The 14,744-nt window shown below is 51.1% G+C and overlaps 1 protein-coding gene across 2 annotated transcripts; it reads left to right on the top strand.

Annotated features, from left to right (window-relative positions):
- The first annotated feature begins 1,749 nt into the window (after positions 1–1,749).
- Pcif1 (phosphorylated CTD interacting factor 1) lies at positions 1,750–14,501 on the top strand. Of its 2 annotated transcripts, none has more exons than XM_021239097.2 (17): positions 1,750–2,202; positions 4,179–4,352; positions 5,739–5,881; positions 5,967–6,091; positions 7,412–7,549; positions 7,742–7,872; positions 7,981–8,135; positions 9,057–9,204; positions 9,288–9,371; positions 9,582–9,681; positions 11,206–11,368; positions 11,992–12,221; positions 12,344–12,430; positions 12,511–12,695; positions 13,507–13,600; positions 13,700–13,875; positions 13,983–14,501. In XM_021239097.2, the coding sequence occupies exons 3-17, from the start codon at positions 5,758–5,760 to the stop codon at positions 14,209–14,211; spliced, it is 2,169 nt and encodes a 722-aa protein (XP_021094756.1). In that variant the 5' UTR covers positions 1,750–2,202; positions 4,179–4,352; positions 5,739–5,757; the 3' UTR covers positions 14,212–14,501. The 2 variants fall into 2 exon arrangements, with proteins under 2 accessions (XP_021094756.1, XP_021094758.1); XM_021239099.2 differs by having other exon boundaries at positions 1,754–2,202; positions 12,049–12,221.
- Positions 14,502–14,744: the final 243 nt, after the last annotated feature.

Genomic DNA, 14,744 nt, shown 5'->3' with positions numbered 1-14,744 from the left:
CACTTTTATTTGTATGTCCTTGGGAGTTCAGTACCCCTAATTTTGGAGGCAGCAGTTTTAGGGAGCAAAGGAAGACAGCTTTGGAAAGCTTCCTAATACTATACTGCAGTTTTTGGAAAAATTTTACTGGTACACTTTCTTTCTTTTTTGGTACCGGGGATCGAACTCGGGTCCTTCTGCTTTCGAGGCAGGCAGCAGTACCACTGAGCTAAATCCCTGGCCCTGGTACACTTTAGATACACATAATGATCACATTCAGCATAGGGGATTTGTATCTCCCCGTTTTTCATGTGCAGACCTGAGGTAGCAATTTCTTCTCACAGGATTCCCTGATAAAACAGAACAGACATCTGGGGACGTTTGGTGTCTTGGTTATCATTTAACAATGAATGAGAAAAAACCTTGAAAACATGAAAGAGTATCACAATCACTACGTGGTTTCTACACTTCAGTGTAAGAACTAGTTGGGGAGCTTTTAAATCTGGGTGTTCTGTAGGTTTAGATTGTATAATTTAATGCTCAAATGAAGGCACTTTTGAGAAAAGAGGCAGTATTAATAATTACACCAGGACACAGGCATAAATCAATACTCCTTCCTGAGAAGCATGACGTGGTCCTTCCGTGTAGGCCCGAGGCAGGGCCCATTTTGGGTTTCTCCAGGAAGCTCTTGGGGCAGGAACCAAGGCACCTGCTATGCCTAAATTGAGTGGGCTCACTTCTACATCCAGAGCTCCTATCTACTTACAGCAATTGACATTTGCCTGTGAGGTGATAGCTAACATATATTAAGCAAAAAGTGACCCCAGTCTGTGCTAAGTACACGCATCGCCTTAGGTGACTCTCACGGAACCTTTTAGGAGGTGGGCGGCTTTACTATTTTCCTAGAGATTAACTCCCTCAATGTCGCACATCTAGGTTAGGGGGGCAGGGGTCTGAAAGCCCACTTAAGAGATTTATACCGCTTAACTGGTTTTCTTGCTTTCCCCCACCTAAACTGCACGCAGACGGCGTCATGGAAGTCAGAGGATGTCAAACAGGAGCACCCGGTTCCACAAGACAATGGCTGTGTCAAAGCAGGTGGCAAACCTGCTCCCTTCTCAAGCTATTTTAAGGCGGCGGGGCGTACCGGAGGCCAGAGGTGGGTGGAGTCACTATTGAGCCACTCATGGCCACCCCAAAAGGACATCTAGCATCTACCTTCCTTCCTAGGCTAAACTTGGCAGCCCCACTTGGGTCTCTTCTTTTTTTTGGTACCGGGGATCGAACTCGGGTCTTTGCGCTTGCGCAGCATGCGGCGAAACCACTGAGCTAAATCCCCGGCCCTATTGGCTCTCTTCGATAGTCCGTTTCTGCAGTGCCTGGGATGGAACTCAGGGCCTTGCTCACGCTAGGAAAGCGCTCTACCACTGAGCAACGAGGCTTGTGAACTAGGGGCCACTTACGCTAAGGTTGGAAAGCCCCTCCGATTTAGTTAGAACTTTCCAGCTATGCCCAAGGCCATCCTTATTATATACCCAACCCCGGCCGTGTTATTTCTGCTACTCGGCAGCACTAACAACTTATACAGCTCGCAATGAGAGAAGGTTCGATTCGCAGGTAGCTTGACATGAAGCCGAGGCTGTTAAAACTATACTCTGCCGTCCTTGGGCGACAGACGCGCAGAGAGACCAAGACCCTGGCCCGGAAGCAGCAGAGGAGACTAGGACCCAGGTACCTACTACGTCCTGCGCTGACGTCACCGAGGCCCCGCCCCCAGGCCGGCGGCTAAATGCGAGGGCCCACAAGATTCCAAAGCCGCCTCGCTGCCCTCTCTTCGCCTAAACATCCTCCGGCCCTCTGGGTGTGCTCAAGGGGGAACTGAAGCCGGGGGTGTTTGTGAATTATTTTTCCCTTATTCCACACCCCAGGGACAGCAAATCTGTATCCTTCCCCTCTGAGGTGCACGGGACAGCAGGGAAGGACGGGAGAATTGGGAGGGGGCCGAATAGAAGGTTTGAAGAGCCGGCGGACTCTGCCACACACAAGATGGCGGCGCAACCGTGGCGAGGTCCCTCAGAGGCGGTACCAACGCATGCGCAGCGCGGAGTCCCGGCCCGGGACACAAGATGGCGGCAGCGGCACTGGGGAGGGCGAGGCGGAGGCGGCAAAACGGCCGGTCGAGCAGAACGTGTGGCCGCATCCCCTCGAGTCCGCTCTGGGCAGGTAAGAGCCCCAGGAAGCCATGGTCTCGCCGCGAGCCGCGCCAGGGTCCGGGAGTCTGAAGCCGTGCGGCGGTGGCCTCTCCGGCGCTTTCCACTCGAGACTCCCGCTGGCCCGGTCTTTCGCCGCCGCCATTTTAGGCCCCCGGGTGGGCAGCCGGGCCGATGGCCGGGGTAAAGGAGGTGGGCCCGGAGAGCGCGGGCGGAGCGGCCTGAAGGGTCCCTCCGCTGCTGCCGCCGCCACCGCCTTTGTGTCGGGCTCCGACTCTGAGTCGCCTCAGCCCGGGGGCGGGAGCGCGCGGCAGGGCGGGGGGCGGAGCTCGGGAGATGGGCCGACACGCGCGCGCGCGCGCGCCAAGCAGCCCGCCCTCGCTGGGTTCGGGGTGAGGGGAAGGTGCACGCGCATTGGGAATCCACCTTTGCGAGCCCTTCTGCCTGAGCTTGTCGCGAGCCCTGTGACTCCTCCCTATTGGTCCAGAGACTTCTGATTGGTACACTACTGAGATGCTCCCGCCCCATCTTTCTCCAATCCCGGAATCGGACTCTTCTTTCGGGTGGGTTCCTCTGATTGTGCAGATACAGACACTTGTCTTTAGGCTGCCTGCGCTTCTCCTGCAGTTTGCGTGGGTTCTGGAAGCCACAGGCTAAATAAAAATAACAAGAACAGCCATCTCGTATGAGAGTGTACAGTATGCTAGATTCTACGCGTAGAGGTTTAGTGGTTCCCTATAAGCCGGGAGACAGTGGAGGGCCTGGAACTTGGATTTTTTTGTAACCCCACATCTGGTACTTAGGCCACCGACCTGCTGTATCCAAGTCGCACAGCTAATTTATTATTATAGAATTTACTTGTAGTGCTGAGGATCGAACACAGGGCCTCAGGATTGCTAGGCAAGCGTTCTATCTCTGAGCTGCGCCACATTCCCCTCCCCGCAGCGAATTTAAATTGGTAACATTTTCAAGCGGTCCAAAGTGGGGAAAAAATTAAGTCGTCTCCTAAGCCTACCTTTGAGTGTGTTTAAAAATTACAAATTCTTTTGTACCTTCCCTCTCCATATCTGGCTCCTAAGATGTGGACGTGAATCTTCATTTTGTTTTTAACCAGCCCCTTGATTCTGAGGCATGGCCCGTTTTGGAAATAACAGTACTGCAGTGTCCCCATTTGGCTTCACACTAAACTATGCTGCTTGTGACTTCTACAAAGTGCATCTAACTTGTGCATCAATATCCCAGGACAATATTATTCTTGGGAATATTTTTCAATAAAGGTGAACAAGATATATAATGTGTTTGCATATTATTTTCTCAGAGAAGTGTCTTTTTCACTCAGGGTGGTTTAGGATGGTGCCCTTCATATTTATGTTACGTATTTGTTTATTTTTCTCTGGTCTAAAGGTACTTCGATTGGAAGTACCCTTGTACTTATTGTACAATTAATACATAATTTGTGGGGCTACATAATTTGTGTGTGCAAAATGAAAGCTGGGTATGATGGCATGCACCTATTCAGGTAGCTGAGGCAAGAAAATGTCTTGATCCCAGGAGTTGGAGATGAGCCTGTATAACTTAGCAATACCTTGTCAATCAATCAGTCAGTCAGTGTAGGAATATCCAGGCTGGATGTGCAGCTCAATGGTAGAGCCCTTGCCTAGCATGCTCAAGGCCTTGGCTGTAAGCCCCAGCATTACCAAAAATATAAAAATTTTAAAACTCAAGATGGTGACATCAAAGCATTAAATCAAGCTCTGGGCCACCCTGGTACGGGAGCCCTGTGCAACCATGCAGGAAAAGCCAGCGAAGGTGAACCTATTGTTTAGAAGGTTTGAGATGCCCTGTTTTCCTCCCCCAAATCTCTAGATCCATCTCCCCCCTCCAACCAATCCCTGTCCTGGATGTTCCCAACTTACTCTGTGTCCTTGCCCTCTGGCTATGCAGCATTCACAGGATCAGTGACTCTCTTCTCTTCTGTTTGGTCTCCAGCCGCTGATTCAAGAAGTCGTCTGGGCCCCCGTCCACTCCGCTACTGACCAGCCCACTCACTTGTGCTGAGCCTTTCTGCAGGCCTCCCCCTTGCCTCTGTTGGACCCTGAGAAGTGGGAGTCAGTACAGCTGGAGAAGAAAACCCTCTCATGCTAACCTTGCAGACCCCAGAGGGTGAGAGAAAGGGAGACTTCATTTAGCCTTAAAACCTATAGGCTAAGCCCCCAAGGAATAGTTCCAAATCTCATTGTTATCAAGGCCCTCTTTGATGTACATATGTCCTGTTGCCCCTGCATTTTTTATTTGCCAAACTGTACCAATGAAGTAACCTTTCATTTTTCCCTTTCCAAATGAACAAAGACCTCTATGACTTGAGTGTACAATAAAATCAATGTCCTGATGATTCCTATGATGTTGTTAACAGCCAATCAGAGCACCTGATCGGCATGAGCGAATCAGTGTGGCCACAATGAGTTGGTAAAAATTCAGCATGCACAGATAATGCTTGAATTTGCCTTTGTGTTCTTACTGTGGGTAAAAGTTTGATTTCTTACGGGTGTTGTGACATTTTGAGAACAATTTTAGCATCGCCATAATCAGATCTCACTTGGGACCCTGGGAGTCCAACAGCCCTGGATGGAAACCACTCTGGCCATTGAGGTTTTTACTGGGTGTGCTTTAGGTGGGGGTAGTAAGGAATACAAATCTGAAGGAGCTGGCCTCCTTGCTGGTAGTGATTTTTCACATGGGGATTCTGAAGGGCTGAAGTAGGTAGCCCTCTCTCACTGTTTTTTTTTGGTCCTGGGGATCGAACTCAGGACTTTGCACTTGCAAGGCAGGTGTGGTGCCACTGAGCTAAATCCCCGGCTCACTGGTTCTTTTAGTGAGATAGTTTCCTGCCTGTAGTGTAAAAGAGGTGAGCAGTTAGACTCCATGTCCCTTGCCCAGCTGTGCTGTTTCATTTAGATTTTACTGGATGGGAGCAGTAAACTGTTCCCCCCAAGAGAAAGAGTTACTACTCCTTGTAGGAATCGCTTCTCAAGGGCAGACCCTGTTCTGTCTTGTTTACCCTTTGGGTGCTTGTAAATGTTTGTACAATTAATAGAGCTCATGTTGGGTCCAGGGACCGTGCTGAGCTCTGGAGAGATGCCATTAGAGCCAGTTCCTATCCTGGAAATGCTGACAGACTAATGAGACAAATCCAGTCCATATACCAAACAATGGAGTGCTACAGTGGTGGTGTTCATGGCACGGAGGAGGGGCCCTGACTACCTTAGTGGTAGGGTGGTGGTGGGGAGGTGGCAGTCCAGGAGGGTTATGTGGGGATGTGAGCCCAAGGGCAAGGCAGGCAGAGAACTGGGGAAGGGTATTTAGGTAGAAGATCAGTAGGATCTTCTTACAGTTGGGGGTATTGCATCTTGGATCCCAGGGTTCCCTCCTGTGGTACTGTGCTGGCCCTCAGGAGAGGTCGGGATGGGATTTCTCACCTGGGGTGGTCCCCAGGGTCCTCAGTGGTAATTGGGGGAGGTGGAGCTGACAATCTTCCATTTTTTGTGGCAGGTCCCGTGAGGGTGCTGAGATGGCCAATGAGAATCACAGCAGTCCTCGGGAGGAAGCATCCTTGCTGAGTCACTCTCCCGGCACCTCCAGTCAGAGCCAGCCCTGCTCTCCAAAGCCAGTCCGCCTGGTACAGGACCTCCCAGGTACTGGTAGGGGCTGTGCTGGGTGGTAGGATAGGAGGGGTACTCTGCACTCATGACCTTGGCTGGGCTCCATGCTTATTTGCAGAGGAGCTTGTACACGCTGGCTGGGAGAAGTGCTGGAGCCGGAGGGAGAATCGTCCCTACTACTTCAACCGATTCACCAACCAGTCCCTGTGGGAGATGCCTGTGCTGGGCCAGCACGATGTGATTGTGAGTGCCAGCCTAGGGCAGGGGTCTCCGAGCAGCCTCTAGCTGTGAGCCTTCTCCAAGTGTACTCTCTGCAGCTGTTATGTGCTTAGCTCTGTGCAAATACCAGCAGTTACAGTGACAAATGAGATACACAGTCCCTGCCCTCATGTAACCTACACTCAACAGGAGGCTGACAATTAAGCTGATGATTATAGTAGTGTAGTATGTTGGGCCCTGGGCCAGTGAGACAGGTGTGATGCTCATGGTCTACTAGAGGGGAGCATTATGAGGGTTACAGTTGTAGCACTTGTGTCAAGTTTGGTGTTAGAGGACATTAGCAGTCCTGACCTAGTCTGGGAAAGGTGAGAGGGCAGGAAGAGTTACTCTAAGAATCAGTGTTGAAAGTGAGGTTAGCTAGGAAGAGCATTCTAGGAACTGGGATGTATGGTGAGAAAATGCAGACTGGCTGGCTGGTGGGATGTGAACTTTTGGATCTGTCTCACCTGGGGCAGGCTATACTGGGTACCACCAAGCCAGGAGGCACCCCCATTTTGCAGGTGAAGAGAGGAAATGATTAGCCCAAGGCTTTGCAGCTGTTAGTAGGTAGAGCAGAATTTATACCTTGATGTGATTTCGGGGACACTGCTTACTACGTGTACTCTTGAGGTTCCATCCACACAGCCTTACTCTTTTGAAGATAAGCATTTGAGTTTTTCCTTTATTCCTGATTTGTTTGTTTATAATATCTGGGATTGAGCCCAGGGCTGTTGGGCAAGAGCTTTCCCATGACCTACATCCCTAACCCTCATTCTTCTCTTAGGGAAAATAAACATGTTTGAGTGTTGATCTTATGCCATGTGCTATGCTAAGTGTACTCACTGAATCATGTCATAATCTCAGTGGGAGGTAGGGCTTAGCATGGCCATTTTATTTTTTAAATTTAAAAAATTTTTTTTCGTTTTTTTGAGATAGGGTCTCACTATGTAGCTCAGACTGGCCTTGAATTCACTGTGTAATCCAGGCTAACCGTGAACTCTCAGCGATGTTTCTGATGTTCCTATCTCAGCGTCTTTCGAGCTGGGATTACAGGGATCTCCCACCACACCTAGCTAGCATGGCCATTTTAAAGGTGAGGGAATTAGGAAGGGAGGTAGCTTAGCCATGGCCACACAGTTGCAAGTAGCAGGCAGGACCAGAGCCCAGTGTTTTCTGTCTGCATCACAGCCCTCTGCTCTTCTCTGAGGACTAGGAGTACGGAGTGGGAGGGCATAAGGATTCCAAAGTACTGGGGCTCTGAAGCCGCTGATCCTGGTTGCAACTCTGCTGGTCTCCTTCCACCAGTCGGACCCTTTGGGGCTGAATGCGACCCCACTGCCCCAAGACTCAAGCTTGGTGGAAACCCCCCCAGCTGAGAACAAGGTCAGAAAGAGGCAGCTCTCGGAAGAGCAGCCGAGCGGCAATGGTGTGAAGAAGCCCAAGGTGAGTGTCCGGGGTTCTCAGGACCTGGCCAGTAAGTGGCCAGCTCAGGCAGGCAGCCAGCCAACAGGCTCCCTGCAGGGGCTGGGCATCAGCAGCCAGTCAGGAGGGGGGCCCTGGATGCAGTTCACTACATGTAGTGTTGAAGCCTGGTTGCTAAGTCTGACTGATGCTTTTGTGACTCTTGTGCTCTAGATTGAAATCCCTGTGACACCCACAGGCCAGTCAGTGCCTAGTTCCCCCAGCATACCAGGAACACCAACCCTGAAGATTTGGGGTGCATCCCCTGAAGATAAACAGCAGGCAGTTCTCCTCCGACCGACTGAGTGAGTCCCTGTTGACTGACTTGGAGTTGCCCATTACCAGGGGCCGCCCTGCTTGGGACTGGGTCATGGCAAGCAGGGCACATTCATTGATCCTCTCTCTGCCCCAAGGGTGTACTGGGACTTGGACATCCAGACCAATGCTGTCATCAAGCACCGGGGGCCCTCAGAGGTACTGCCCCCACATCCAGAAGTGGAGCTGCTCCGCTCCCAGCTCATCCTGAAGCTTCGGCAGCACTACCGGGAGCTGTGCCAGCAGCGAGAAGGTAATTGTCTCCTGGCCCTCAGCCCCCTTGGTTTCCAGCCATTGTTAGCAAGAGCTGGGGCGTCAGCATGGGGGTTTGGGGATGGCTCGGGGGAGTTCAGTGATGCAGATCGTGTGCTGCGGAGCGAGAGACCTGTTGGAGTCCTGACTCCCATCAGTCACTGATTGTGATCCTGGGCTCACTGCTTAACCCTTTTGTGCTTTGGTTCCCTATGACAAGAATAGGAACAGTGCGTAAAGCGTGGCTGCAGCTTATTCTTTGCCACACACTATCAGTACTTTTCACGTTTGTAAAAAGAGCATAAAAGCTAGTATTTACGCCGCCTGCCTTGCAAGCGCAAGGACCCGAGTTTGATCCCCGGTACCAAAAAAGAAAAACAAACAAAACAAAAAACTAGTATTTATACCTCACAGGATTATTACAAGGGGTGAAATGGGCAAATCCTCAGTAAACTGCAGCTTTTAATTTTTACAGTTAGTATATAAAGCTGTTTGACTTTGGTGAAATGTAGATCTCTCTCCTCTTTTTGACCCTATGTAATATTTATTAACACTCTTGGTAAAACTAGTGATTCTCAAGATACACTTTGGGAAATAAGGCCTAGAAAATAAGCTTCTGAGGCTGGGCTTGGTGCCACATTCCTGTAATCTCAGCCCTCTGGGAGACAGGCAGAAAAATTGCAAGTTTGAGCCTAGCCTGGGCACCTTAACTAAAATTGTCTCAAAATAAAAAGAGGCTAGGGATGTAGTTCAGTGTGATGGTTCTAGGTTCAATCCTCAGTATTACACACACACACAAAAAGCTTCTGAGCTATTAGGAGCCATGTTTTATTTACTGCTGACATGGTGCCTCCTATGTGCCAGGCCTAGAGTAGAACCTGCCGACTAAATCTAGACCTTCAGCCTCTCTCCTGTCTTGCAGGCATTGAGCCTCCCCGGGAATCTTTCAACCGCTGGATGCTAGAGCGCAAGGTGGTGGACAAAGGGTCTGACCCCTTGTTGCCTAGCAACTGCGAACCAGTCGTGTCACCTTCCATGTTTCGTGAAATCATGAATGACATTCCCATCAGGTACAGCCTTACGGCTGGGTGGTGTGGTCCCTGTGCCCAGTCCAGTGTAGAAGGGCCGCAACTCTGCCCACTCTCTCATCTAGGTTATCCCGAATCAAGTTCCGGGAGGAAGCCAAGCGCCTACTTTTTAAATATGCAGAGGCTGCCAGACGGCTCATCGAGTCCAGGTTTGGCTTTCTCCACACAAGATGGATCCATGAGGGGAGGTCATAGGCCATCTGCTTCCCTTACTCACTCAAGGACTCTGTCCTTGCTCCCAGATACAGAAGGGGCTGATGCTCAATAGACCAGTGAAGTGGGATGGGAAGAGGGTGGAGCAGACACCTCAATAGCAGGGTTCTGTGCACAACTGAGCCCTCTTTGGCTGCCTTTGGCAGGAGTGCTTCTCCTGACAGTAGGAAGGTGGTCAAGTGGAACGTGGAAGATACCTTCAGCTGGCTTCGGAAGGACCACTCAGCCTCCAAGGAGGACTACATGGTGAGTGGGCCCTGGGGTGAGGCCAGTTGAAAGGCCCCATGGCCACTCCAGAAATCCTACTCTTCCTGGCCAGGTTCCCACAGCAGACCCTGACATTTATTAGCCCCCAAGCTTATGACTGGAGATGTTTGGGCTCCTGGGTCTCTCTCAGAGAACATTTTCATTAACTTTTTTTTTTTTTTTTTGGTACCGCAGGGATCAAACTTTGGACCTTGCGCTTTTGAGGCAGGTGGCAGAACCACTGAGCTAAATCTCCAGCCCTAATGAATCTACTCAACATCTCTGAGTAGATTTTTGGGAGCACATTGACAGACTAATTTTGTATGTATTCACATAGTTAAAAGCTACCATCAGGCTGGGTGTGGTGGCACTCACCTATAATCCCAGCACCGGAGGCTGAGGTAGGAGCATTGCTGTGAGTTTGAGGCCAGCCTGGGCTACATAGCAAGACCCTGTCTCACAAAACAAAACGAAAAAGCTAGCATCACATATAATTTCTTGCTCTCAAATGTGTCTAGAACAATTCTGTTTTCTTGTCAAAACCTATCACTCCTTAATCCTCTCCAGCAGCACTAGCAACGGGTTTTCTTTTCAGGACCATTTTTCACAAGAGACAAGGTTTCGTACTTCACGATAGTAACTGTGTACTTGACACAGATTAACAAAGGTGGGTGTACTCACTAGCCAGTGTGACTCACTTTCATTCTTTAGTTTCACAAGTGTGATTCAGCAAAATTCCAGTGCCTGCAGGCATCCTTGCAAGTAACTAAAGGCTTAGCTTTTATGTCTGCACCCATTGAGCTCCCTGAGCTCCCTGTGTTGGAATCACCTCTCCCTGACAAGGTTGCAAATGCTATTAGCTGGGACCATGCCTGGCTTGTGTTTTTCCAGTAATTATCATGGAATCTATCACAGTGTAAGTCCAACAAAAACTCTAGGCAATTATTGGACACACTTGTATGCCAGGGACCTGGTAAACCCTGAAAGAATGACTGCATTTAATATTTAAACTGTTGGGCTGGGGATTTAGCTCAGTGGTTCTGGTGCCTGCCTCGAAAGCCCAAGGTCCTGAGTTCGATCCCCAGTACCAAAACAAAACAAAACAAAAAAATATTTAAACTGTCTTGGGCCGGGGATTTAGCTCAGTGGTGCCGCTGCCTACCTTGCAACCGCAAGGTCCCGAGTTCGACCTCCGGTACCAAAAAAATATATATATATATATTTAAACTGTCTTGTTAGGTATCTCATGTTCCCTTGACAGCTGAATAAGATTCAGAGAAGCCAAAGGACACAGCTAGTAAGTAGCACAGCCAGTTTCAAAATGAAGACTGCTGGGCCGGGGATTTAGCTCAGTGGTTTCAACGCCTGCTGTGCAAGCGCAAGGACCTGAGTTCAATCCCTGGTACCAAAAAAAAAAAAAATCAAAATGAAGACTGCTGACCCTCTACAGCCCTGCAGTTAACCTGCCAGCCCTGCTGAGGCCCTTTGGCTTTTCCAAGTGTTCTGATCAGAAGTTTTCTCCAGGACCGCCTGGAGCACCTGAGGAGGCAGTGTGGCCCCCATGTGTCAGCTGCAGCCAAGGATTCTGTAGAAGGTATCTGCAGTAAGATCTACCACATCTCCCTGGAGTACGTCAAACGGATCCGAGAGAAGCACCTGGCCATCCTCAAGGAAAACAACATTTCAGGTAGGGGCAAGGTAGTGGGGAGCCAGCAGTGATGCCGTAAACTCTGTATCCTGGGCCATGATTGAAGGAACAAAGGATGGTGAGCTTCAAGCCAAGGACTGGTTTGGCCAAACCTGCTGTGTCCTTTGGCTAGGGCAGTCCAGCACTATTCTGGGAAACAGGAAGAAGTGATGAAAAAGGAAGTCAGAAGTTGGTGGAGAAAGATAGGCCAGGAATAAGTAGATGGACCTGGTCTTACATCCATTCTCTGGAAGACTCATGTTCTCCTGAAGGAGGTATAATACCTGACCATAAGTATTGTGTGACTATTCATAATTCAAGTCAACAGCTTGGCCCCCAGAGATCCCCATATAAGGTACTGTAACTCTCATGATGACAGCAGTGTAGGTCTCATACTTCTGCTCAGCAGCAACACCCATAAGCCTCAGCCTACTTCTCTACCAGGCCCCAAGGCATGGCAGACGAGATCAGCTTCAGTGTTGGGCATGTGGACACAGGCCATCATTTCTGCCCTAATAGTTGCCTGGTGGTTTCATTGAGTTTTTAATGGCTTTTTGTTTTCTTTGTAATTAATTGGTTCAAGTCGATTTACTGATCTGTAGAATGAGACTTCCTCTGTACAGAGTTAGGTGCTGAGGCTGTCTGGGCCAGTGGCCCCTCACTGCTGTCCCTGTCCACAGAGGAGGTGGAAGCCCATGAGGTGGACCCTCGTCTGGTGTACTGCTATCCATTGCGGCTGGCTGTGCCTGCACCCCCCATGCCCAGTGTGGAAATGCACATGGAGAATAGCATGATCTGCATCCGGTACAAGGGAGAAATGGTCAAGGTCAGCCGCAGCTACTTCAGCAAGCTGGTAAGAGCTGTAGGGACATGAGCCTAGATGACAGCACAAGTTGGGGTTTTCTTGAGTACAGAATCGGATGGCCAGTGATGAGGCTATGGGACCACTCCTAAATCTAGCACTTTGTCCTACAGTGGCTCCTTTACCGCTACAGCTGCATTGACGACTCGGTCTTTGAGAGGTTCCTGCCCCGTGTCTGGTGCCTTCTCCGACGGTACCAGGTACAGGGCTGGGGCAGGAGGAGGGGTCCTCTGGGGGAGTAGGGAGGTTCAGCCTGATGTTGACTATGGCTACCCAACAGATGATGTTTGGTGTGGGCCTCTATGAGGGGACTGGCCTTCAGGGGTCGCTGCCTGTGCACGTCTTTGAGGCCCTCCATCGACTCTTTGGCGTCAGCTTCGAGTGCTTTGCCTCACCTCTCAACTGCTACTTCCGCCAGTACTGTTCTGCCTTCCCTGACACAGATGGCTACTTCGGCTCCCGTGGGTGAGAGCCAGGGGCTGGTGGCTCCCTTTTGCCCCATGCATGGGAACCTCCACAGCATAGGTTTATCAGCCTGCTCCTTCCTGATGCTTTAAGGCTTTAATTTTTTTGGTACTGGGGATCAAACTCGGGACCTTACACTTGTGAGGCAGGCAGTGGGACCACTGAGCTAAATCCCTGGCCTGCTTTAGGGCTTTAGAGTTAGGCAGTCTTGGGGCTGGTTGTATGCACCACTTATTAGCCATGTGACCTTGGACATGTTATTTAAGCTCTGGGAGCCTCAGCTTTTCTGGCCCTGTGGGAGGCAGGTGACACTTTGTAACCTGACCTGTGGACTTCCCTGTGAATTAGCCCAGGTTTGGCATAGGATCGCCTGACTGGAGGCACCGGGGAGTTAAGAAGTATAATGCAGGCCTCAGAAACCTCACATTCAGCTAGTAGGTGGGGATGAACACAGAAGATAAGCTGTCTACAGAAGGAAGAGGTACCCAGGCTGTCAAGAGGCCCAGAGCACAGCAGCTGGGGGAGTCGTGGGTGTGGCTTGTGCTGTGGTGGTAGCAAGCTCAGAACTTGATTTGAACTCCAGCTCCTCCAGCTTGGTGGACAGGGCCATACGAGCCTGAGCCTCTGTCCTCATCCTGGTCATTCCTGTGGACCTGGTCATTCCTTGTCCCAGGACAAATTAAGGGTGAATATTACCCTCTGGCCTAACCATGGCCATCTTCAGCATAGCTGCTTAAGGGTGGAGTGGCATCCATTTGTGGTTGAGGGACTGGGTTTTGAAGGGTCTTGGAATGCTTGCTTCTGCCCTCAGGCCCTGCCTGGACTTTGCCCCACTGAGTGGTTCTTTTGAGGCCAACCCTCCATTCTGCGAGGAGCTCATGGACGCTATGGTCTCTCACTTTGAGGTGGGTCTGGGTTTCTCACTTGGATGGGGGAGGGGCAGAGAGAATTGCCAACCAGCTGGAGGGCAGCCCCAGATATCCATCCTGTGCTTCCTTCCCCAGAAACTGCTGGAGAGCTCATTGGAGCCCCTGTCCTTCATCGTGTTCATTCCCGAGTGGCGGGAACCCCCCACACCAGCGCTCACCCGCATGGAGCAGAGCCGCTTCAAACGCCACCAGCTAGTCCTGCCCGCCTTTGAGCATGAGTACCGCAGTGGTTCCCAGCATGTCTGCAAGAAGTGGGTGCCTGGGGTGGGCAGGGGAAGGGGGGCCGGGCTGGCCAGGCCAGGCTCATCAGGCCAGGCCCAGGCCCGGCCCCACCCTGAGTGGCCACCTTTGTCTGCAGGGAGGAAATGCACTACAAGGCTGTCCACAACACGGCCGTGCTCTTCCTACAAAATGACCCTGGCTTTGCCAAGTGGGGGCCGACGCCTGAGCGGCTGCAGGAGCTAAACACCGCTTACCGGCAGTCAGGCCGCAGCCATGGCTCCAGCTCTTCCTCATCCTCTTCAGAGGCCAAGGACCAGGACTCTAGCCGAGAGCAGGGCCCTAGCCGCGAGCCTCACCCAACTTAACATATCCTGTGGGGAGGAGGAGCCCAGGGGTGCTTGTATGGACTGCTGGAACTCGGGCTTCTGGAGGCTGAGTGAACTCCAGGATCCTCCCCTGGGGTGGCAGCAGGACTTGGGCTGCCATTGACATAGGAATATTATGACCCTTCCAGGGCTCCCCCTCCCTGCTTCTTTCCCCACCTCAGACTCACTCCAAGACCTCTGTAAATAGGCCCAATCCCTTCCCAACCCCACACTGACCCTGTTGCCACCTTGTTTCATTTGTAAAAGGAAATCCATAAACCCCCTAAGAATGTGTTGAGGGTTTTGAGGGCAGAGAAGGCTGAGAAACCTGGAGCTACTTCTGGATCACTGAGCTCCATACCGAGGCTCACCTTCTAACTCCTGGGCCTCTGGACCACATTCTAGAGACCCCACATGACTAGGTCCCTGGTGGCTTCCACCTGTGCTCACCAGATTGGAGGAGTCCATGGCCTGCATCATCCAGTGCCAGAGTCCCACAGCTGGGCCAGCCCAGGTACCTCTGGAGATGAGGG

This window comes from Heterocephalus glaber, unplaced genomic scaffold, assembly GCF_053883595.1.
Source record: "Heterocephalus glaber isolate CG9 unplaced genomic scaffold, H.glaber_assembly_v1.0 deba00001673, whole genome shotgun sequence".
In the NCBI taxonomy this organism is placed as follows: Eukaryota; Metazoa; Chordata; class Mammalia; order Rodentia; family Bathyergidae; genus Heterocephalus; species Heterocephalus glaber.
The sequence above is the reverse complement of the archived record's forward strand: the minus strand, read 5'-3'. Positions and strand labels throughout refer to the sequence as shown.